The sequence below is a fragment of the Populus euphratica genome, unplaced genomic scaffold, assembly GCF_000495115.2.
Source record: "Populus euphratica unplaced genomic scaffold, PopEup_1.0 scaffold261.1, whole genome shotgun sequence".
Classification (NCBI taxonomy): Eukaryota; Viridiplantae; Streptophyta; class Magnoliopsida; order Malpighiales; family Salicaceae; genus Populus; species Populus euphratica.
Window position 1 is genome coordinate 125,008 of NW_011500146.1, and position 24,965 is coordinate 149,972.

Sequence of the window (24,965 nt, forward strand, 5' to 3'; positions counted from 1 at the left end):
TTCTTTTTTTTTCTTTCCATCCACCATGAGAACTACTAACACAATACAAAAACACTCATGGGAGAACTGAATACTCTTAAGCAATGTTCTTAGTTTGAAAGCATTAAATTAATATTTTCAAACAGTAAAGAGTCGCTGTGATATATACTCTCAGGTAAATACGATTGCATTATAATAATCTTGTTTTACCGGTGGCACCTAGTTCCGGTGTTTACGAGTAGGGTCCGATACCCTAGATAAATGACGTGTGGGCCCACCCCTCCAATAACTAAACTCCTAGGGTGAGGCCCACCTCTCACGAGATCATGATGAGGATCACTGGCGTTGAAACAACAGTTCGATAAATGCAAGAGGACAAAGGGTGGGGTGGGGGTGCGAGGAACTGTGAAGTTTAAGACCTTGTAGAATTGGGGAGGGAATGGGGAAGATTTCTTTGTAGCTGCATCATCATCATTTTGCAATATATAATAAAAACATATAAAAAGCTCCATTGAAGAGTCTCCTACTCCTAGAAACTTTAAAAACATATATATATATATAGATATAATATTATCTATAATTACTCCCCCTTTGGTCATAATTAAAAACCCTAATTCCACTTGGACCAAAACAGAATATAAAAAAGTGAAAAAATCAAAGAGGAAAAAATATTAAAAACTACAATGAAAACCCATTTTCATGCATGTATAGGCATTCAGAACTTTCTAGTCACTCCAAGTTGGTTGAATCTATAACCTGAACCACCACCAGCAGCAGCTGCGAGCCTTTACATAACATCACAACTTGAGGTGTTCTCATCACTGAAAAGGTTGGTGTATGGATCGTTCCCATTTGGGTGCGGGTGCGGGTATGGGTATGGATACGGGTATGGCTGTGGGTGTTGAGGCATGTAATTTACAGCAGGTGGGGGCCTCGCATACATCATGGGCTGGAACCTCTCATTACCCATTGCCCTTTGTTGGTTCATCACTGCTGCAATGTACTGCTGCTGCTGGTATGGGTTACCAGGTAGGAGATCCGGTCCAGCTCCTTGGAAGTATCCATTAGCGCCACCACCGGCTGCACCACCAATGGCAGCCGAAGCTGGCAGACCTTGAACTGCAGGGATGCCACCCATTTGGCCCATGGGCATGCCGCCCATTTGGCCCATGTTTACTTGGGGTCCACCCATTTTCTGAAATCCATCACTCATAGCACCACCAACCCCGTTATTTCCCTTTCTACCCCCATTCATTTGCATGTTATTACCATTACCACCATTGCTGTTCTTGTTACCACCGGCACCACCTCCATTATTACCATTTTTGCCACCTTGATTTTGATTTCCACCACCACCACCACCTCCACCTCCACCTCCACCTTTTTTCCCTCCATTTCCATTTTTACCCTCACCGCCACCCATATTTATCTGAACAGGCACAGCTCCATTACCACCTCCCCCGGCACCACCTTTTTTACCATTCGCACCACCATTTGGAGCACCCTTTTGGGCGTTCGGGAGCTGGGGAGGTATACCATTCATCATCATGTTATCAGGACCTTGAGGGCCATTAACCATGATTTGCTTCATCCTAAATTGATGTCGAGGTTCATCCATCTCATCATCAAGCTCATCTTCATCATACTCATCATCAGTCATATCATCATACTCATCATCAGTCATATCATCGTCTTCAGGCAGTGCAAATTCATCGTCTTCAGGCAGTGCAAATTTTACATTTTTCTGCTGCCGCTGCTGCTGCGGCTGGGGGTTAGGAGCCATTTTCATGTCCTTCATTTGAGACAACTTCATATCTTGGAATGCTTTCATCTGTTGAAGCTGCTGAAAATTTTGGATTTGCTGAGGGGTTGGTTGGCCACCTTTGGGCTGCTGGTTGTTATTGTTTTGGTTATTACCCTTTTGGCCTTTGTTGTTACCTCCTTTGCCATTATCAATTTGCATGTTCTTGTTCTGGTTGGCTGCCTGGTTCTGGTTATTGTTGTTTCCCTTTGGGGCACCCCAAAGCTCAGCATGTTTACCTGATTTTGCTAGTTTCTTTATCAGTACAGCCGGGTCTACATTACCTGAAACTGTTACCTTCCCTTGCTCTGATTCTATGTTTGTAGTGAAAACCCCTGAAATAAACCATGTCCCCCAAAAAAAAATCAACAAAAAGAAATAATGCGCAATGAAAGAGGATTGAGGAGAACTTGAGACAGAAAAATCAGTCCTCTAACGGGTAAATGAAATCAAAATTTGAGTACCCAAATCAAGAAAACAGATATGTAGCATTTTCAAGAGTACAGGGAATGGAGCTAGCTAGCTAGCTATGTTAGAAATGGAAACAATACCATCAATTTTCTGCAGTATTTTCTTGACTTTCTGTTTACATCCATCACAGTGGATATTCACTTTGAGAACGCAAGTCTGCATGCACAAGCAAAGTGAAAAGAGAGATCGAAAATAAAGCAACAAAAAAATATGCAAATTGAAAAGGTTGTTAATATAATGAGTCACAAAATAAGATAGAGCGAAAAAGAATCAGGATTTTCTAAAGCAAGAAGAAAACCAAAGGGAAAAACACAAGCTTGAGTGAAGATGAGCAAAGGAATTGAAGAAAATGGGTGAAGAAAGAAGTGAGAAAATGGGTACCTGGATCTTCAAGAACTCTTCTTTACTCATATTTTTCCACTCAAGTAAAACAAACACAAAGGTACAGCACTAGAAAGAGAAAGAAAGGCTAGCTGGCTGGTAGATCTGAGAAACAGAGAGACGGAGCTAAAATTTACAAGAACTCCCACAATGGATTCTTCTCTGTTCTTTCTTTTGGGTCTTTAAGTTGAAAAAGAAAAATCACATACAGGAACAAAGACAAACGAGAAAAAACAAATGAGTCTCACTCAAGTCTCTGAGCGGAGTAAGTTAGGAGACACAAGACACACAACAACAACAACAACAAGGCTCAGTCTTTGGAAAGAGAGGGGGGAGTGCATCAAAAGCTTTGGGTGCACACTAAATTTCTCTGGCTCTGCTTCATCTATTTCAGGGCAAGAGAGAGGGAGGACGAGAGAGAATGAGATAGGAGAAGCAAATTAGATAGAGTGCCACAGAGAGCGTCGTGCTTGCAAGGCTTCACTCTCTCTTTTGGTGCTTTATTTATTGGTGTGCATATTTTGCTTAGCTGCCTGCCCTGTTGCCCGCTTTAGATTTTCTAACATAGCCTCAATCTTTTCTTACAACTTGACTAAGAAGCCATTGAACCATTTCATGAAGGCTTGGCTTGGCTTGGCTTGGCTTGGCCTGGCCTCTTCAGTTAGTTTTACCACGTGATAGAGAGAAAGAGAGAGGATTTGTTTTTAATTTTTGATAACCATTATCATCATATGTGAATGAACTCTTTTCAGATTCTCTCCCCAAATCGGGTGGCTGTCTTAAATATTGCCATTTAAAACCTTTGTGCTTTTAGGTTGCTTGTAAATTATTGCGCTTGAACGCTGCATTCGAGTATTTATCATCACCTATTAGGAGGGAGTTTATCGCTAAGGTTCAGCTGTAATTTTATAAGTTCTTGGGTTTTTTCTTTTATCATACATTTAAAAAATAAAAAAAGTATTTTAATATATTTAAATAAATAATATTTTAAAAAATAATATCTACTATTTTAAACATTTAGCAATGACTTGTCCAGCCAAATCACTAACACACACCGTCTTGCATAATGTTTTGGATTGGGATATGTTTTCTTGGATTTGGATTAATGTACAATTATAATTATCAAACCTGGTTTGATACTTGGGTGGATTATTCTCATGAATTATATAATTTTAACTTGATTTGAATTGAATTTCTAATTAAATTTGATAAACTATTAATTAAAGGTTTTCAATGATGTGATTGATTAAGTAAAATCCAATTTAAATTTGATATAACATCAATTAAAAAAATATATTTTAATTAGAAAACAATTAATTTATGATCCGTGGACTAACTCATTGACCAAGTGAACTAAACCTTCTTTATTTTTTTTCAGACCAATTTTCAAATAGGATTAGACAACTATAATTACAACAAACCTTGTTTCATCCTTTGAAACATTCCATTCAAACAAGTTTACTTTTTTCTTAATTACCAAGAACCAATAAAAAAAACCCAAACCCTTTTTTTATTTGTTTTTCAAAATGGTGTTATGATTTAATACAACTGTGATGAAAAAAATCTAGTAAGTTTAAAGAAAAGCCTAAGGATATATTTGTTTTCGTGTTTCAAAAGTATTTTTCAAAAAATTAATTTTTTTATTTTTTTATTTATTTCAAATTAATATATTTTTTGTATTTTTAAATTATTTTAATATATTGATATTAAAAATAAAAAAATTATTGACATATATTTTATTTTAAAAAATTATTTAAAAAATAATTATAACTACATTCTCAAACAAGCTTTTTAAATTATATTGGAGCATTTATTAGTTTATTTTTTATTTTGTTTATCTTGTTTTCTTTTTCAAATATTGGTTTTCGGCTTCCTACTTTTTTAAAGTTAAAAAAAAATACCCACTGATTTAGTTATTTACTTTTAAAATTCACCTGTTATGTCATCATTATACTTCGAATTGTTAGCCAAAAAAAAAAACCTTTGATCTGAATGGTAATTAAGACAACTCCATTTAACTTTAAAGTTACTTGAAGATTCTTGGATTCTACCAAACTTTGGAGAAAGAATGAAAGATATTCGCTACAATTTTCCTTTTAAATTCTCTCTAGCTTCGTGTCTATAGTTAAGCAATATCAAAGTCCATGTATAAATAAATTTAATTGCATTTATTTGGAAAAAAAAAATCCTTAAATCATGCGCAAATAAAATATTACATGCTGGCTGAATTTGATCTACAAATCCTGGAGATTCATGTACGTTGTCTGCTTTTAGACAAACAATTGGAGAAAAAAATATGTTTGCCCTTGTTGTTTTTATTCGTTTGTTTGTGTCTATTGTACTCAAGATTTATCTTAGTGTTAATTATAATTAGTCTTCACTATTTCATTTTTCCAGATATTCTATCATTTATTAATGAATATCAGCTTATAAAAAACAATTAAGAAATATATTTTCAATGTCAGAACAATGAAAAAGAAACTGTTCGTCAACATAGAATTTGATTAGAGTTTATTTTAATTTTTTATTTTTTGTAATAAACATAGTTTGAATTGATCCGTGACCCCCGAGTCATCCCACGATCTGAGTCTTGGATCGAGTTGAATTTCAAGTTCTATCTTGCAACTCCACGAGTAATCCCAGCCCATTTGTTGCTTCAAACCCACGCCGTTTAAGTTCTTAAAGGGACCTGCGCAGGCCTAATTTACATGTTACTAGGAACGAAGATAAATTACTCCATTGGATTTGGTGTTCGAAGCTGTCAAGAAAATGAAATCTTCTTGTAGCAGCACAGTAGAGACCCCTTGCTAACAGTCTCTCACTGGTTGTTGCAGCACTGACTTCTCTCAGCCAACAAGGCACCGTCAACATTAGCAGGTACATCGGCCTAACATTTTGAAGAACACTCTCTGAAAAAGTACATGGATTCAATCGTGCTCATAACTCGATGACAAGCCCAGAAGGCTGTGTTTTCGAACCCACTTGTACGATGTGTTTCCTCCATTGATTCTTCTTCAATACATCATTTATATTCGAATTGATACATGGTGAGAGGATCCGATCTACAAATAATAATGCTGTACATTCCATAAATACATGTCTACTTGCTGTTCAAACTAAGCATTCATAAATTTGTTTGTGTACGATTCAAGTCAAGAAGCTTTAAAATGATGTTTTTCGGAGTTGAAATACAATTTAAAACGGAAACAAGCACGTACAGACAAACAGGAACCAAGAGCGTCAGCCCTTTCTCAAGGTGTAGATGTGCCCGTAATCATATTCATGCTATATTGTACATGCTGCTATCAACTTTTACAGCTAAATTTCTTCGGAAACGATTTAAGAATTGCTTAACAAGCTAAAAGTTGGCTAGATATAATAGATAGCACCAGTTTTGCCTTTATTGGTTAAAAAAATGGATACCAGGTCTAGCAGAGGAGGACTGTTAACATGTGATTGGCAAAGAAAATAAAAACCAAGCATACTTATCTTGTTGAGAGAAGGAACTTTTAAAAAGAAAGTGGCCATGGTCAAGTTAAGTAACTAATGAAAGCTCTTTTGGTTTAATCATGTCTTACTTTGAGAGCAGTTAGGTGGAGAAAGCTATTCCGAACTCAGCCTAAAGATGAAAACAGTATCACGTTTGTAGGGCTATTCTCTTTATTGTTTTCAAGTCTTCTTTTCCACCAAGCTGTTCCTGTAGTTCTAGTAGCATAAATCGTGATGTAACTAAAGTCTTTTGGTTTATCTTCCGGTCCAATATTTGGGTAATAAGTAAAATAGACTATGTTAGTTTAATTCGGATCAATCCAAAACATCATTTTTTTTAAGTGTCAAGACTTAAATTTTAACTAGATGAACCAGTTCAGGATTAAATTGTCAATGGTGGGCAAATCAACTTCCATCCGGTATATTTTAAAAACCGGTTTGGATCAGGTCGCAGCAGGTGACCAAGGAGTTGAGCTACTCAGTCAGGCCGGGTGGTTTGATAGGGATGTAAGAAACTCTTGTGCAACTTTACCTGAAAAAAAGGTTCTTGAATGCCGACAAATGACATAAACCAGGTATCTTTCCTGCTCTTGTTTAAGCAAAGAGACGCTGCGTCCTGGGTAATTACACATGCTAAAAATTATGTCACGGTGAAGAAGGTCAAAATGTATACACTGTTTGTTTATTTTCATGTGTGCCGATATGTATCCCTTTTCAAGCCTCTATACAAGCCACGTATCCCCCACCCACATCCACTTGGTAAGATGAGTGTTATATTTGGGAACTGTTGTTGGGTAAATTTGAATGAATTTGGGAACCCTAACAGCCATTTCCGAGCTTGGCTTTACTTCCTTTTGTCTCTTTAGTTCTTAAGTGGAAACACCTAGGCTACTAGGCACAGGAACTGCTATTTATGTTCAGGGAATCACATGGTGTGTGGACTATGACTGGTTGATGAGAGGAGGATTATGTACGACTACATATATATTGATGGATGGCTTGGAAGGCCATATTTTTTTTGGATCTATAGAGGCTGCCATGATCATCACATGCATGGTCCCTCTACAATCTTTCTTCGTTCTAGCTCTAGATTTTTTGTCTATATGGGTAAATAATGATAGTGTTACTACAAGTTTTGACCATGTATAATGGAAGTCTTTAATTTTCCAGACCCTATTTTTTTGTTCTCTCCTTTTTATGCTCTCTCTCACACTCCCATTAGGAGTCATATCACCAAGAGCCACAACCCTCATGCATAGCCACTCTTCAGCATCATCATATGAATCCAAGAAATTAAAAGCTTCCCATAGCATTATGGTAAGAGAAACTTAATGGCAGGTTTGACTTATATGTGTCCAAGGGAATTGCACACTGTAACTCCATTATCTTCCTTTTCATCTTTGCCAGGACTTGTCACATAAGGATCCTTTCCACCATGCCCATTTTGGAGTACATTTCCCACTTTTATCTATTCCTTCTTAAATACCTATCTCCCCTAGATATTTATCACAGTGATTTTTCCATCATCCCTAGCTGATTGAGACAAACGCATGCATGTCAATGGTGGTCTGATGGGCAGCATCAAGAAGAGCGACATCTCCCATCAAAATGGCCTTTTCCACTATCCTGTGGGTGGGGGAGCGAGTGGTACCAAATTCAAAATTAAAGTTAAATTGTTTCCATGATCATTCCTAGCTAATACTATAATTTTGTACCTCCGAGCCTTTTTCTCGAAGTAAATGATTGTGACTTAAGAACAAATTCTTAATAATGATCGACTCCTCATGACAAATTAATGCAATTGTACATAATTCTGTGATTTGGAAATGGCAGAAGCAAGATTAGTTTGTGGGAAGGAATGACAGTTGCTTGTTGCTTGTTGCTTTCATGCATTCTTGATGCTGATGGCACACTGCCAAGTGAAAAAAAATGCAGTCATTGACATTCTGATTGGCCAATGGAGGGGTATGCTGGGTTTTGAATTGTGCGAAAGAAATAATACTTTTTCATTCCAGCCACAATTTCAACTGTGGCATAGACCTAACAGCATAATATCCTTCATTCTTGTTCTTTAATCTAGATGGTCATGAATGCAAAGAAAACATTGTGACAATTTTTAGTGGAATATCAAGATTAATTAAAGAATGAGAGACTATTTTATAGCTTTAATGAAGTCCTTAAACAGAGATAGAAAACAATTTTATGCCCTCCTTCCTTTTACCTGACCCTTTAAACAAGTTTATTCCCTTCTTTTTTAGCCTTACCCCCACCACTCCCTCCCTCGTCCTTTTACCTCTCTTTCGAAACAAAATAGATGTAAAAAGAAAAGGCGCACTGTGTATCAAACAGCATAATGCAGGGCAGAGCAAGTAGTTCAGGACTTCATTTGGCATCAACACAAGACTTGTTAAACAGGATAAAAGGAATCTGGATAAGTTCAAATGAAGTGTAACAGAGGTCACCTGATTCCCTCCATACGACGTTAACCATGTCCTGAATGATCTAAAGCATCTTGCAAAATTAAAGAAATGACATGAACTGCATGCAGATCATACGAGTGCAAAGGTTAAACCAATTTACAGGTATACACCAGATCTTAAAAAACTTCAGAAGACATCAAAGGGAAAGTTTCAAGGTCCAAAACTGTAGAAAAATGAGTCTAGTCTGGCGTTCTAACAGGCACAATTAATACAAGACACCTACATGCAGAATCAACGCAATTTAGGAGAAATATCTACATCCTTCGCTGGCAAGCAATACTGTGCAAAAAATGATATCAAAGCATAGCTTTTGTATTCTCTGATCGTTAACATATCACTAAAGGTAAAAAATAAGCTTTGAAGATTCTCGATTTTTCCCCTTCAATTCTATCTTCGATGGCAAATATTCCCTCTCAGCCTCTCTTTTCGGCTGTTAGCTCAAAGAGAAAAGGCTGCTACTGTCGACCTACAGGCTACAAGTGTGTTCATTCAGTCAAGCTGTTTGCAGCTTCTCTTTCTTCCTTTCGAATCTCCATGTTCATTTCACATATGAAAATAGCAAATTTACAGGCACACATGATGGATACATGTCAACAGTAACTGGATTCAATGATGAAGGTTGGGAGTGTGGACTGTGTCAAGAGAAATATGAAACAGCCACGAATCCTAACTTTAATGCACGTACCTCGTATTCATGGAAAACTTCATACTGTCCTGGCACCGACATGCAAAAACATAGATATTTGATATTCCTGGACTACATCAACCATGTTTTGGAATGAGATGGTAAATGAATGCCACTTCACCTCATGTACATAACGTCCAAATTGATGCAAACCATACAATGCACAACCTAGTTTTAAAAACACGTTTTGGAAGAATAAGATGATCGAGGTAATAAAGGTGGCTTCATGGACATATAAAGGCAATAATACAAGTGGCTAAAGATTCGTTTAATGTTTACTATTAGTAAATTCTCTCTTTGGAAGATTTGGATCTACAAAGTATTCTTCTACAAAGACACAAGAAAATTATATATATAAAAAATAAGAACAAACAAAAAGGATATATATATATATATTAGAACACACATTCATGAGGGAAAAAAAAGTTAACCATTATACCATAAATCCAACTTTATATGAGAAAACAGAGTTTCTCATTGATCACTGCTATTTATCTTGATCCCTATGAGTTGCTCAATCGGTTGGCGGCATATTGGACACTTATTTGATTGAAGCCTCAATTCTTTTGCACACTTGCCACACATGCACTGAAAAGACACAACACACATGACTTGAGAACAAAGGAATAGAGGTTTAAATAAAAAGGAAAGGGAAACAGAGATTTGAACTTGTAACAACATGCAGAGTACAGAAATGTTTCCTCAAGGAATTCAGACACTAGAAAGAAGTAAGAATATTACCTCTTGAGAAAACCTTCTTGAAAAAACTCCATGCAAATCAATTGCTGAATATTAACAATAGAGAAAAAACTTTTCTAGTCTAGATTTCCACATAGACTACTGTTAATACTAAGCCGAACTTATCTCTGTAAATGGAAAATGACTGCTCAAGTGAAAGGGAGAGAGGGACCTTGAGATATATCCACTAAATAAACTCGAGAGATCAGATAACTTGCACTCATGTGCCTGGAAGCAAACAGTCAATTTAAGATGTGTATTTCAAGCATAAGACATTCAACCTTCCTAATATCACCCTTAATAGTGTGTGGAATCATTATGCGTGAATGCATGAATGCAAGAGCACTACATAGTGCTTTTCACTTATGATTAATAGCCATGTCTTAAAATAGTGAACAGGATAAAGGGCAGACTCTCACCATATGTCGGCAAGGTAACACGGCAGTATCCTTAGGTTCAGCCATGCAAATCACACAATCCTTCCCTGGGTCACTGTCATCAAAGCCTTCAGCTGCCGAGCTTCCTATTCCATATATCTCATGGAGCTCATATCGAACTCCAGCAACCCATAGAATCTGCCTTATTACTCTGACATGGAAATTGTCACCATTTTTTCTCTCAAGAACAGCCTGAGTAATCTGCATGTGGCGAAATGTGTTTGGCACAGAATCATCATTTTCATTTGTTAAGTTAACTGGCAAGTATGTTTCAGCAGCTATTACAAGAGGAAAAACATCTTCTTCAGGTGATGATTTTGAGAGATCATCCAACTCAAAGAAGCCTAAATCAATGCCTGTTCCTGGAGGCTGATGAAATTTCTGGCCAAGACCTTTCTGGAAGGAGATTTTCACAGGTAAATGGGCTTCAGGAAATGCAGGAACGAACCTACCATCCTGCTCTTCCTTGGCAAAGTAGAAAATCGTAATGCTGTTATTAAAAACAAAACAAAACAAGCGGTATTAGATTTAAGAAAAAAATCCTTGCAAGGTCTCGTGTGTGTGATTAGAAAACTCAGAGAATCAAGCTGGCACACAGCTTTTTGTTAATTGCTGGTGTTTCTAGTGTTCTGAAGGGATCCAGTGCTTTGTTTCTCATTTGAAATAACCCCAATGAGATTCTCATGTTGTAACATTTGGACTTTCTTTTTAAACATGCAGAGTTTGAAGTTGCTACTTTAGAAGTGCAAACTTCTCACCTAATTCCATAATTCAGAGTGAAGCTATTGAGATTTTAATAGAACAAAATTCACTTCAGAAAGTTAACATTGCAGCAGTAATACATCAGTATTGTCCACATATAAATGCTTTCCTAGAAAAGATCTGGGAAAATCAAAATAAATATAGCTCACATTTTCACTTATTAGAATACGTGAATGTCTTCCTAGAATAAACGTGTGCCTGTGCTTACATCCGAGGTCAACTAGATTGAGACAGAACATTATAATTAAGGTCTATGACAGGCTCAAGCCTAAGTGGTACGATTATGATCTCTAACTCTTCTGTCCTAGGTTGCCTATATACCTAATTGCCATAGAATACATTTAAAATTACTGGAAAAAAATATCGCTATTGTCTATCATGCATGGAGAATAAACTACTAAAGAGAATCACCATATAGAAATTGCATACGGACAGAATGATAAGTTTCTTCTGGTCAGCACAACAATCCAGTCAAGCCCACCCGAAAAAGGAAGATACTCCTTTCAAAAGGTCAAAAATGAGAGGGGAGAGAGAAGAACAAAATCCAACTAATATCCAGCTAATTCACCAATCAATGTGTGAATATTTCCAGTCATCCTAAATATTACAACTGATACACAATGCAATTTCATTCATATTGACCTTGTGGATTTCATTCATATCGACCTTGCGGTAATCGTTTGGCATGAGTTAATTCTGATATCATAAAGCCAAGATGGTGAAACTTTTACTATATTAACTTTGCCAGTCTTTCTAAAATGAGAAAAAACTCTGTATTTAATACAGATCAAGCAAACCTTGATTACAAATGAAGTACATTACATTGTATTCAATACAACTGTAAACACAGAATGATGATGAAACCTAAGGCTAAACCAAAACATTTTCTACTGAGCTTATATAATGAAAAATCAAGGCATCATATGGAGCTTTTGAACAGTATTCGAGAAAAGTATACAGACCAAGAAAGGCTTGATTACAATTGTAGTACATTATGATGTATTTAATACAAACATAAACACAAAGAATGATGCTGAAACCAAAGGGTAAGTCAAGCAGTTTAGCTAGGCTAAACTATCTTTCCTCACTAATCACCTCTCAACAAGGACTATTCACCTAATTTTACTAATTTATATCTCAAAACATATGAAAAAAAGGGGCAGCTTTTGTAGCGTATAAGCAACCACAGTCCACGATCTCCAAGCATCTCTAGAGCTATATATTTGCAAGGAGAACATCATTAACAGGGGGAAAAAAAAAACTCAGGCGTTAGTATGTCAGTCTATGTTAATCCCTTCAAATTTCCCCGTTTGGCTCGTTCTTGCAAATTTGATTTCTGAAACCCTTCACCACTCTCATTTCCACCGTCAAAACCACCCTGGACAGTCAACAATTAAGAGATAAAATGCATGAGGTCTATCGTGTATATCAAGGCCTCCGTCAACGCACACTATCACTTGAGATATCCTCCTACGCCCCAATTGCCATCAAAATCACACTGTGAAAACTCATCAACATTTGCTCAACTCAATGTTTTCAACATAAAAAGGTCACCTGATAATCTAAATTGAGATCATTCCTTATCGGAGATGGTCACTCATAATCTTTTTTCAATTCATTCAGTCACTCAAAACACTAGAAAATCTCACCCTCAGATTTTACTACAGGGATTCATTATAGTCAATCACCAAACAAATCCTCCATGTTAATTGAGCAGCAGAAGCTAAACCCTCAATCAAGAATCATGTAACCAACAACCAACGTATCAGAAACCTCTACTTTAACAAAGCAAAATCAAGAATTCAACAATAAAACCAAGAATCTAACACTAGCAAATCAAACACTAACCTCCCATCAAATAATGCATCGAAAACGAAAGAAACCAAGTGATGATCAGGGTTTGAAACATCAATTTCAACCTTTAAAGTATCTTTATTAACATTGACATCATTTCTAACCCTCTTTGCGTTCTGATGATCCACAAAAGGAGCTGGCTCCGGCAGAATTGGTTGTGCAGTAGCAGCATTAATAGTTGAAGTAAAACCCACGTGAGGTCTGATTACCGGAGACCACCCACCAGTAGGCTGATGTTGACAGGTATAATAAAAAGGTTGGTGATTTGCATAGTTGCATGAGTGGTAATGGTGGGAATTGCAGTAGTGGTGAACTAGAGGTGGAATGTGGGTAGGATAGGGGTTGTTGGGTGGAGGATAAGATTGTAAGGGTGGTGGTTGGTGCATGGTGGTGTAGTGACTTTGATGTGGTGGTGGGGGAGGAGGAAGGAGAGAGATGGGTTCCGCGTGATGATGATAACAGCAAGGCGGTGGTGGTGGCGGTGGGTGATAAAAAGTGGTGGTTCTTCTTCTAGTATTGCTCCATGAAAGGCCCATTTTTTGGTGGGTGTTTTATTATTTTTTTGCAAATTGAAGGAAGAGAGGAGCGTCGAAAATTGGAAAGCAAAGATTCGAGTGTTGTTGAAGAAATGGGTGAAGACTGGAGTGTAGCTTAGAGAAACGAAACACACTTATACTTAAAAATTGTTTCATTTAATGGCCAAAATACTCTTTATAAACAAACTCAAACATCAGAAATTGACCTTCAAGAATCCATAGTTGAAAGGATGCGATGATCCAAGGATATCCAGACCATGCATGGTCCGGTCCTTATTTTCTTTTCATAAGTTCGGTTACAAACATTTGTTAAGAATAGAAACCCTGAGTTGAGGTTAGATAAATAATAAAAGCATACGCTATAACACGCACTGTTTCGGAAAATAGAGTGGAACAGAAAGGACATGTCCTAAGCCCTTCGTGTTGCTTTGAAATAACAAGATTCACTCCAAAATTGTTCCAAATGCGGCAAATCGCATTGAAGACAATATTATATCATTCATTCTTCGGTAATTATAGGCTCACTTCAACAAATGCCGATCAACCACTTACACCCCAAACCTACATTTTTATTTGTTTTTTACTTTTTTTGTAAAAGATTTCTACTGTACAAATAAGCAGAATAACAAATAACGGGCACTAAATGGCAAACTAAAATAAGAGTATTGCCTTTAAATGCGGTAGGAAAAGAATTTACACAAATTAAGAATCTCATTGTTCATGGTTATCTTCAGACGGGTCGATCTTGATAATGAGAGGCTGGTTCAGATTAACAGAAGTATCTGCCACAATGGGCAATTGAGGTGATGCCAAAATGACATCTAGATCCTCGTTTTCAGCCAAAGCTTTATCCAAAGCAGACTTGGCGACTTTAGTAACACAGAACATAAGAACCACTGCAAAGAAAAGAAACAGAAGTGAAAATTGTAACCATAGGCAGAGTTCAGACAAGATATCAGGTCAAACAAAAGTAGTCATTAGACTTCAATTTGAGGTAATGTATGATACTAAAGCCCAATGCAACTCTCTAACATTCATAAATCTAAGAGCCAATTTTGAAAAGTAAAAAGAAAATTACTGGTCAGTTTCTAAGTTTCACTTGCATGATCACCATCTAATGGATAGCTTTGAAGAAGAGTTTCATATAAAAATTCTTGAGCACTTCCTTCTGCAATTTTGTTACTTTTTTTCTCCTTTTGTTTCACATGTCATTTTCTTTATCAGTTCATCATAGCACTGGATTATATCCCACCCAACTATCACTTAATCGGTGAAAGACTCTGACATGGACATGGCCACACAACACATACATTGAGTTCATTTGGCTCCTTGACATATGTTGACAATCGCCAGCTACTTTATACTACCATTATTTCCCTATTGTCCTAAAACCTCAAAGCCTTGAACCACAGGGCTGTAGGATCCAACTTGATGAACAAATCCTATGTAGTTATAAGTGGCACCAAACAATGTTGACATTTTCAGTAAACAAGACTCAACAAAACATGGAAACATTCTCCGAGTTCACTTCTATTTAACTTATTTCATATATAATGAAAGCCGCCAACTCCCGTGAGTACCATCATCTCCTCATTGTTCTCAAATCTTGAACAAAATGGCAAAAATGATCAAAATTGGAAAGCGATCCTGAGTAATTATAATTGGCACTTCACAATTGGTGGTGACTTTTTCACTAAATAGGGCATTAATATTTTGTGACAATTATGATTAAAAAAATTATGGCCTCTCAAAACTCTCCAATTGGGCATTAAAAAAAATAAAAACAGCAAGGCAAAGAAAAATAAAGAAGCATGCTGGTGGATCATTGCAACTTACCAGATACAACAAGGCCCAATACAATAAGAACCTACATCCACAGTACAAGAGTCACAAATATATCAGACTACAGATGAACTGGGTGGTTAAAAACAGGGAAAGAAATAAACAATGGAGACCTATATATCAGAAAATGACTCAAAACCAAACTCAAGCATATAAGAAAAGGATAGGGTCCTTACCCAACGAGTAGTTGAAAACTCACTCCACCCATGAGTCACATCAGAAAGATCCTTGAGTGTCGTTCCAATGTACACTAAAGCAAGGGTTATTGGCTGTAAGAAATACCATGTTAGATACGGTGAAGTGATTCAAACCAGCACTACCTTCTCAATTATGTTCTTCCATGCATATCTCATGAGCTAACATAATTAGAAGGTCATAACTATTTTGGAAAAGAACTGAAAACAAAAGAAAACCTAGAATTTCACATTTTTTAAACATCAATTTAATTTCTCTCTTTGTTTTCTGGATATACACAGACAAACTAGCCAGCAACTGAAATGTTTGCTCCATAAACTAAACATTGCTTAAGCTTAATGAAAGCACTAAGCATAACAACTGATCACACAAATCATCAAGTACCACCCATAATAATAACAAGTTAGTTGTTCTTCTATGGGGTGAGGACTCCCTCCCTTTGGTCAGTAATCCTCACACTAAAAAATTTTTAATCAGTGCACAACATGCCAGTAAAAATCATGTCAGAACATGTTTTAATGTTTATATCACATAGGGGCAATCAAAGTTGAGACCACATCACATCAACAACATGATTAAACAGGCCCATCAAGCACCAATGCTATCCTTCAATTGATCCACATGAAAATAAATCTCTTTTAAATACATATTTGGCATTTCATAAGGCTTTTGTATCTCGATAACGCATTAAAATCAATTCACCAAGTACAGTTCGATGAGTGAACATACCATCATTCCTATCCAGGAAGCCAGCATGTATTCCCCTATTGGAACAGGAGTGATGGACAGCAGGTAATTCAGCATGTTGAAAGGCAGTAAAGGAACAAGTCGAAGCAGCAGAACAATCTGCACAACCAAAAAGTAAGCCATGATAGAAATAATGGACAAGAGAGGAATAGCAAGGAACTTGCAAATATATGTAGCAACAAAACCACAGAAGTTTTGAGGATCAAATATGAAGTACACAAACCTTGAAGCCAGACTTCTGAATAGCAATTGCAACTGAACTAAACTTCGGGTAATCCTTCAACTTGGAGACAACGAAAGATCTACCAATCTGAAGGCACCAGAATAAGACATAAACTAAACACTCACTTGCAGTATCAAACATAGGAACTACAAAACCTCTAGCTAGTTAGAGAAAACCAAAAGGAAATGAAAATACATAAAAAAATGTATGTTTCCATTTTTTCCCAAGCCCTTAATAGCAAAGAACAAACGCAAGCTCAGGTGAGTGATTAAGCATATGTAACAAAAGGATGCACCTTTTCTCCTTCTATGCATATTATGCTGCTGGAACTAGGAAGTATATACCATTGCAAGAGTCTAATAACTTACTGTTCTTCCTAGAAGAAATGCTGCCCCAGCACCAACTGTGGCGCCAATAGAATCGGCAACAAAGCCCACAGGCAACCCAAAAAGATATCCACCACCAAGCTGAAATATGGAGACCAAGTTACAAGAGAAATAGAGCTTACACAGGATAAGTTTTCTTCCACAACTACTTGAATATATGCAAATGGAGAGAGATACAAATCAAATAACTGGGAGTGCATGATCTTGATAGCAGAAGTGAGAGAACAAACAAAGGGCGGATAAGCAAAATAGAAGCCAATTGGATGAAACAATAGGATGAAAGGATTGATTATTTAAATTATTAAGGAAAGATAACCAAGCAGGAAAAGGCACCAGAAATGGTATAAATCCTTACAGTAAGCACTGAAGCTGGAACAGCCAAGATTGTTAGAGGAATATATGCAATGGCCCTGCAAGTGGCAAAATAAAAGTGAGCTGCAAGGTCAATTGATTTCAATGTGCTGTGTGACTGGTGTGTCTGACTAATTTAAAGCAGCAACAACAAAAAAGGGTTTACAAACATAAATACACAAGTGATTGATTACAGTATGAGAAATCATAAGGCAGCAGGTTTCCCAATGAAAAGGAATTGGAACTAATTAAGGCCATACACAGCATGGAAGGGAAATCAAGAACAAAACAATTTAATATCAAGAAAATTAAAAATACAAGGAAAATGGTGCACAAAATTGACTTACAGTACGAGGGGACCCCAAGGCCCGAGATCCTGCTCAACCCATAACAAGAAATCCTTCAAAATCTGCAAGGAAAATCTCTCCGGTAAATACACAAATGCAAGTATAATCAATCATCATCAGCAAAATTTAACAAAACCGGTGAGATGATCACAGGCCAAAGACACTCAATGTGAGACTTGGGAAAAACACACAAAATATCCACTAGAGCACGACAAGGAATCTACTTGTTCAGAACAAAGTCCAGTTCCTGCAATCGAACCTCACCACATTTCCCCACATCAAAATAAACAGCTGAAATGAGTGGATCGCAGAGAGAATAAAGATCACATTACAGTTAAATACTAAGTAAGAACTACTCTGAATAAATGCCGAACCCTATCCATAACAACAGAACACATATTTATAAACCTCAGATAAAGCAACCATCTTTTGTCTCTGATCAGCCCGCAAAAAAACCAGTGCGTGTCCCATCAGTTCAAACATTGAACGAAGAATCAAATTCAGTTCAAAATCACATATGCCTACATAAAAATGAATCTGGGACACAATCACATTGCACAGAAACACACCCTATTAACCTCAATTTCCAAGAAATTCCACAAACAGACACGACAGGCCACAACATTCCCTAAAAGTAAAACCCCCCACAATTGCATCACCACTAAAAGAAACCAATACGCCATGTATCAAAGAAATCCCACAAATCAAAGCAAAAACAAAGAAACCCACATCAAAAGAGGCGCCATCGGACACAGAAAAGAAAAGAGAAAGCTTAAAGAGACAAAGGGGAGAAGAAAAATCGAAACCTTTTCAACAGGGAGAGTGAAGAAGGCAAAAACAGCAGCGGCAACAAGGAGAAGAAAGATGGTGATCCTAAGAAGAGAAGCCCATGAAAAAGAAGCCATAGAAGAGGAAAGCCTATGACGCCAAGGGCGACAGTCTTCGTCGTCGTCTTGGCAATCCGATACAGCTTGCTTCAAAGACAAGCGGGCTCTCAAGCCTCCAAGATTTGCCAGGTTTCTTGTCGTTTTGGAGAAAATGATAAAAGGATGGGGACCTGGGAAGGTGCTTTCTTTGTTTTATTTTACATAGGGATTTTAATTTTATATTATTATTAAGTTAAGCGATATCAGCCTTACCACTATAATAATAATAATAATAATACATAAAATTAAAATTAAAAAGACGTAGTTTTTTTTATTATTCTTCTCATCTCCCATGTTGGTATAAAATAAAGAATATATTTTTTTAAAAAATATTTTAATCCCTTGATATTATTTTTTAAAAATAGTGAGGGATGAATTGAAAGATAAAAAACTAAAGTGAGAAAATCAAGTAAATTAGGTGGTTGATTAGTAATTAAAAGTGTATTTTTATCAAGATTGTATATTATCATTTTATACTTGAAGTATCAATAACTCTTTAACTAAAACATGTTTTATAATAATATATCTAATAATATAAGATACATTTAGTTTGTGGTAAATGTTAATTTTAAATGGAGACCTATCGCATAAATGAAATGATTGATTGATAAGTTTAAGAACTAAAATTGAAAGGACAAATAGATAGTCAAACTTAGAAAAGAGATGCTGGTGCAGTCTAAACTGAAACACTGTTCGATAATTAGGTCATATTTAGAGTTGTCAATCTCGGATTTAGGTCTACTTTATATAGATGAAAAGGTAAGTGATTAGTACTTAAAAGTGCATTCTCATTAAGGATTTATGTCATCATATTGCACCTAAAGTATCATTAAATTCCCTAACAAAAGCATGTTTTATATTAGCAAGTCTAAAAATATAATATACCTTTAATTCATGGTAAATGTTCATCCTAAATGCAGGTCTATCACATAAATAAAAGGATTGATTGATGAGTTTAAGGATTGAAATTGAAAGGATAAAAAGAAGGCCAAACTTAGCAAAGTGTTGCTGGTGCATTCCAAACTCGAACACCGTTCAGTAATTTGATCATATCTGGAGCTGTAGATATCAGATTTAGGTCCATTTTATATTAATGGAAAGGTAAGACATAGACCTACAACTTTCATATGAAGTCAAAGACTCAGTTCTGCCGTTTTCAAGCCCAAATCTTAGCAACAACGAAGACGTCGGAAGCTGTCCTACAGCTCAAGCACTATTCGGTTTTTGGCTCATATCTTGAGTTCTAGAAGTCCAAATGAGCTCTGGTTTTTTTTGATGGAAAGCTGAGACAATTGCCCACAGCTTCCATAATTCAGTTGGCTATAATTCTGATGTGAGCAATGACGTTTTGGCCAGCCAACAATATCAAAAATCAGCCCACAATATCAAAAAACCAGCAACCATTAATGTCAAAAACCAGCCACCAAATCAATGGATGCCCACTAATTCTTCAATCAATCAATAGTTCTGAAACTTAGCCTATAAAAGGAGGCATTGTCCATGTATTTAGTCATATATTAATTTTTAGATAAAAGTTATCTTCTTGCTTTCTCTTTACATCTTTGTAATGTTCAAGTTTTCTTTTATGCTATAGTAATCTCTTGTTTATGCTCTTTCATTTCCTTTCCTATACTTAGTTAGCTTATATTATGTTTATGTTCTTATATTGTTTATTTGTGTTTTTCTCCTTCTTAATGTTTAGCTAAGTTAATTATGTCAAGGTGAAAAGGTTTCTCTAATGGTGTTAGAATAGGTATAATATAAACTCAACATGAGCTTTAAATGTTTATATCCAAGAAAGATTGTTATTAACATGTTTTATCTTTTTATCTTACTAATTCTTAATACCTTGCTTATTAAATGTTTAATTTAGATTTGTGTTGTATAATATTTGGTACATCAAATGCTTGATCTTTCATAGTTTTCGGCCGAAATCGTTATTATGATAGAAACTTGATTTGTTGTTAACATAAACTAGCAACATGAATGCTTGATGATATTTATAAGTATGGTATTACTTATATAAGATAATTAATATGATCATGTTAGTAATTTATAATGAGCTAATAACGAGAAATCATCCGATTAGAACGTCCTTTGTGTGTGGTTTCTAGTTGAGTAATAAAAAGAGTTTATATTATATTTATTTGAAATACCATTAGTGAATCCTATAACCTTGACATATGTTTTGTTATTGTTTAATCCTTACATCAATATCACATCCCAAAACTTTCTTCAACTCCTTTTCTGTTATTATTCTCTTTAAATCTTTTTCTTTATTTGTAATTTATATAATTCACCTCCCTGTGGTTCGACCCCGGTCTTGCCGGGTTATTTTACTTTGACACTCCTGCACTTGGGATAAGACATCAACTCTTTGATCGTGTCAAGTTTTTGACGCCGTTGCCGGAGAGGTAAGTTATTGTATAAATTAAATATTTTATTTTATTTTATTTTCACTTTTATTTGTTTTTCTAATTGTTGTTTCTTTTTCTTTTTCTTTTTCTTTTTCTTTTTTTTTTTTTCTTTTCTTTTATATTTGCATGAGAGTTTGGACACGTACATTAAGTGGTAGACTTTCTAGAAAATCATCATTTTCTTTAGAAAACATGGCCGAAGAAGATAACCAATCAATTCATAATGAGAATAATGAGAATAATCGTGTTAGAACACTTAGAGATCATATGAATCCAACAAGAACAAGTGCACCATCATGTATTGTTTTTCCTCCTGATACATCTCATTTTAATTTTAAGCCAGGTATTATTCAACTTTTACCCACTTTTCATGGCTTAGAATTAGAAAATCCATACTTGCACTTAAGAGAATTTGAAGAAGTTTGTAACACTTATAATGACTTAAATTGTAGCATGAACACTATCAGATTAAAGCTTTTTCCTTTTTCGTTAAAAGATAAAGCTAAAACATGGCTACAAAATATTAGGTCAGGATCCATTCATGCTTGGGATGAAATGCAACAACAGTTTTTAAAGAAATTTTTCCCTTCTCATAGAACAAACTCTTTCAAAAGACAAATCACCACTTTTACTCAAAAACCAGGAGAAACATTTTATAAATGTTGGGATAGATATAAAGACTTGCTTAATACCTGTCCTCATCATGGTTTTGAAACATGGAGATTGGTTTCACAATTTTATGAAGGGTTAACACCTAAAGATAGACAAATGGTAGAATTGATGTGCAATGGAACTTTTGAAAATAAAGACCCTAATGAAGCAATGGAGTACCTAGAGTTGCTAGCTGAAAATGCTCAAAATTGGGACACCACAGGTACTTGTGAGGCACCAGGTAAAACTCAACCTCATACATCTAATGGAGGCATGTATAGCCTTAGGGAAGATCATGACCTCCAAGCCAAATTTGCATCTTTAGCTAGAAAAGTTGAGGCACTAGAATTAAAAAAGAGTGGTCAATTAAAATCTGTTCAAGAAATTGTGTGTCAAATTTGTGAAACCAATGAACACTCAACCAATGATTGTCCCACGTTGCCTTCTTTTAAGGAATGTCTCCATGAACAAGCCAATGCTTTAAATAGTTTCCAAAGACTAAGTCATAACCCGTACTCACAAACGTACAACCCTGGTTGGAGAAATCACCCAAATTTCAGTTGGAAGAGTGGTAACAATAATGCACAAACTTCACAGCCACCATTTCAAACACAACATAATTTTCAAAATTCTCATGGATATGCACCTCCTTATATTCCCCCTCCTAGAAGAAATCTTGAGGAAACATTACATGCATTCATTGAAAAGCAAGAGACAATCAACACTCAAAATGCTCAAACCATGGCTGATTTGAAAGATACTCTTGCAAAGTTCACATCTGCTCTCAGTTTTCAGGAGAAAGGTAAGTTTCCATCTCAACCCCAGCAAAATCCCAAGGGACAATACAATTCAAGTACAAGCAGTTCTGGAAGCCAACATCTGGATCAAGTCAAATCAGTCACTACTCTCCGCAGTGGTAAGGTTATTAAAAAACCTATTCTTGAACCTTGTGAGAAAGAAGATGAGTTAGTCTCCAAGGGTAAGGAAATGGTTGAACCTGATCATTGCAAGGAAGAGACTGATTCCCCACCAGCACTTCCATTTCCTCATGCCATGACCAAACAAAGGAAAGTCAATCACAATTCTGAAATCTTTGAAACTTTCAAACAGGTAAGGATTAATATACCTTTGCTAGATGCTATTAAACAGGTACCATCTTATGCTAAAATTTTGAAAGATCTATGCACTGTAAAGAGAAAATTGAATGTGAAAAAGAAAGCCTTCTTAGCCGAACAAGTAAGTGCCATTCTTCAGAACAATAATGCTTTGAAATATAAAGACCCTGGTTGTCCTACAATTTCTTGCTTTATTGGAGAACATAAAATTGACAGAGCTTTACTTGATCTTGGAGCTAGTGTGAATTTACTTCCATATTCGGTTTTTCAAAGTCTAAATCTTGGTGAGTTAAAACCTACTTCTGTTACTCTTTTACTTGCTGATAGATCTATAAAAATGCCTAGAGGAATAGTTGAAGATGTGTTAGTACAAGTTGATAAATTCATCTTTCCTGTGGATTTTATTGTCTTGGATACACAACCTGTTGAAGCATGCAATTCAATTCCTGTTATTTTAGGACGTCCATTTCTTGCAACTTCTAATGCATTGATTAATTGTAGGAATGGAGTGATGAAGTTATCTTTTGGAAACATGACATTGAAAATGAATGTTTTTAACATTTGCAAGCAACCTGGAGATGATAATGATTTACAGGAAGTAGATTTTATTGAAAAAATAATTTACGATCAATTTGAAAATTCTTCCAATGAAACTGAGTTTAATGAATCTGAAGATTTACAAATGGTTTGTTTTCAGGAAGAATCAAAGGCAAATATTTGGAGACCAAAAATTGAGGAATTGCCACCACGATCAATTGGGTCCATACCTTCAAGTGTTCAACCACCAAAACCTGATTTGAAGCCATTGCCATGTAATCTCAAATACTCATTTTTGGGAGAAAATGAAACTTTTCCGGTAATAATTTCTTCCAAACTTAATGTTCATCAAGAAGGTAAGTTATTACAAACTCTGAAAATGCACAAAAATGCATTAGGATGGACCATAACTGACATAAAAGGAATTAGTCCTTTGATTTGCACACACAAGATTTATTTGGAGGAAAGTGCTAAACCCTCTAGAGAAATGCAACGAAGGCTTAATCCTAATATGAAAGAAGTAGTGAGGAATGAAGTCATTAAACTTCTAGATAATGGAATCATTTATCCTATTTCTGATAGCAAATGGGTAAGTCCTACCCAAGTTGTACCTAAAAAGTCTGGAGTTACTGTGATAACAAATGAGAAAAATGAGTTAATTCCAATGAGGACTATTACTGGTTGGCGCATGTGCATTGACTATAGGAAACTTAATTCAATGACTAGAAAAGATCACTTTCCTTTACCTTTCATGGATCAAATTCTAGAAAGAGTTGCAGGTCATGAATTTTATTGTTTTCTAGATGGTTATTCAGGTTACAACCAAATTGAAATTGCATTTGAAGATCAAGAGAAAACTACTTTCACATGTCCATTTGGTACATTTGCATACCGAAGGATGCCTTTTGGATTATGTAATGCACCAGCCATGTTTCAAAGATGCATGCTTAGCATATTCAGTGATATGGTTGAACGTTTTCTTGAGATTTTTATGGATGATTTTTCTATTTTTGGTGATTCATTTGATAATTGTTTAACTAATTTGGAAAAGGTTTTGAACAGGTGTGAAGAGAAGAATCTTGTGTTGAATTGGGAAAAATGTCATTTTATGGTAACAAACGGCATTGTACTTGGTCACATTGTTTCATCAATAGGAATTGAGGTTGATAAATCTAAAATTGAGTTAATTGCCAACTTGCCAACACCAAAATCTGTTAAAAATGTTAGATCATTTTTAGGACATGCTGGTTTTTATAGAAGGTTTATCAAAGATTTTAGTATAATATCTAAGCCATTGTGTAACCTTCTAACAAAGGATAATGTTTTTGAATGGACTGAATATTGTGAAGAAGCCTTTGTTAAACTTAAAAACCTACTTACATCTGCTCATGTTATTCAACCTCCTGATTGGTCATTACCTTTTGAAATAATGTGTGATGCTAGTGATTATGCCGTGGGTGCTGTTTTAGGACAAAGAAAAGATAAGAAACCTATGTGATTTACTATGCAAGTAAAACTTTAAATAGTGCTCAAATAAATTACACAACCACTGAAAAAGAATTACTTGCTGTAGTATTTGCATGTGAAAAATTCAGATCTTATCTTGTTGGCTCAC

General features: G+C 35.8%; 3 protein-coding genes and 1 long non-coding RNA gene across 4 annotated transcripts; 1 reads left to right on the forward strand and 3 right to left on the reverse strand.

Moving 5' to 3' along the window:
- Positions 1-569: 569 nt before the first annotated feature.
- Positions 570-3,214, reverse strand: LOC105110780 (Heavy metal transport/detoxification superfamily protein). Its single transcript, XM_011005944.1, has 3 exons — positions 2,633-3,214; positions 2,332-2,407; positions 570-2,115 (listed from the first exon to the last, which is right to left on the reverse strand). The coding sequence occupies exons 1-3, from the start codon at positions 2,660-2,662 to the stop codon at positions 767-769; spliced, it is 1,455 nt and encodes a 484-aa protein (XP_011004246.1). The 5' UTR covers positions 2,663-3,214; the 3' UTR covers positions 570-766.
- LOC105110779 (uncharacterized) lies at positions 916-9,062 on the forward strand. Its single transcript, XR_839528.1, has 3 exons — positions 916-994; positions 6,324-6,334; positions 9,053-9,062. It is a non-coding gene; the product is annotated as an uncharacterized LOC105110779 (long non-coding RNA).
- A 635-nt stretch (positions 9,063-9,697) lies between these two features.
- Positions 9,698-13,899, reverse strand: LOC105110782 (probable E3 ubiquitin-protein ligase LUL4). Its single transcript, XM_011005945.1, has 3 exons — positions 13,072-13,899; positions 10,444-10,951; positions 9,698-9,874 (listed from the first exon to the last, which is right to left on the reverse strand). Exons 1-3 carry the CDS (start codon positions 13,611-13,613, stop codon positions 9,761-9,763), a joined length of 1,164 nt encoding a protein of 387 aa, XP_011004247.1. The 5' UTR covers positions 13,614-13,899; the 3' UTR covers positions 9,698-9,760.
- Positions 13,900-14,067: 168 nt separating this feature from the next.
- LOC105110783 (transmembrane protein 64-like) lies at positions 14,068-18,776 on the reverse strand. Its single transcript, XM_011005946.1, has 9 exons — positions 18,511-18,776; positions 17,705-17,766; positions 17,362-17,416; positions 16,989-17,087; positions 16,621-16,707; positions 16,380-16,496; positions 15,632-15,724; positions 15,450-15,480; positions 14,068-14,509 (listed from the first exon to the last, which is right to left on the reverse strand). The coding sequence occupies exons 1-9, from the start codon at positions 18,607-18,609 to the stop codon at positions 14,325-14,327; spliced, it is 828 nt and encodes a 275-aa protein (XP_011004248.1). The 5' UTR covers positions 18,610-18,776; the 3' UTR covers positions 14,068-14,324.
- Between the last annotated feature and the right edge of the window lie 6,189 nt (positions 18,777-24,965).

Coding starts and splice junctions, on each gene's coding strand:
- LOC105110780 (XM_011005944.1), bottom strand. CDS start 2,662: ATGAGTAAAGAAGAGTTCTTGAAGATCCAG. Junction 2,408..2,632: donor AAGAGTTCTTGAAGATCCAG/GTACCCATTTTC, acceptor TTGTGCATGCAG/ACTTGCGTTCTCAAAGTGAA. Junction 2,116..2,331: donor AATACTGCAGAAAATTGATG/GTATTGTTTCCA, acceptor GGTTTATTTCAG/GGGTTTTCACTACAAACATA.
- LOC105110783 (XM_011005946.1), bottom strand. CDS start 18,609: ATGGCTTCTTTTTCATGGGCTTCTCTTCTTAGGATCACCATCTTTCTT. Junction 17,088..17,361: donor TTCCAGCTTCAGTGCTTACT/GTAAGGATTTAT, acceptor TCCATATTTCAG/CTTGGTGGTGGATATCTTTT. Junction 15,481..15,631: donor AGTTTTCAACTACTCGTTGG/GTAAGGACCCTA, acceptor CTGTGGATGTAG/GTTCTTATTGTATTGGGCCT.
- LOC105110782 (XM_011005945.1), bottom strand. CDS start 13,613: ATGGGCCTTTCATGGAGCAATACTAGAAGAAGAACCACCACTTTTTAT. Junction 10,952..13,071: donor GATGCATTATTTGATGGGAG/GTTAGTGTTTGA, acceptor TTTTAATAACAG/CATTACGATTTTCTACTTTG. Junction 9,875..10,443: donor TGTTACCTTGCCGACATATG/GTGAGAGTCTGC, acceptor GTGTCTTTTCAG/TGCATGTGTGGCAAGTGTGC.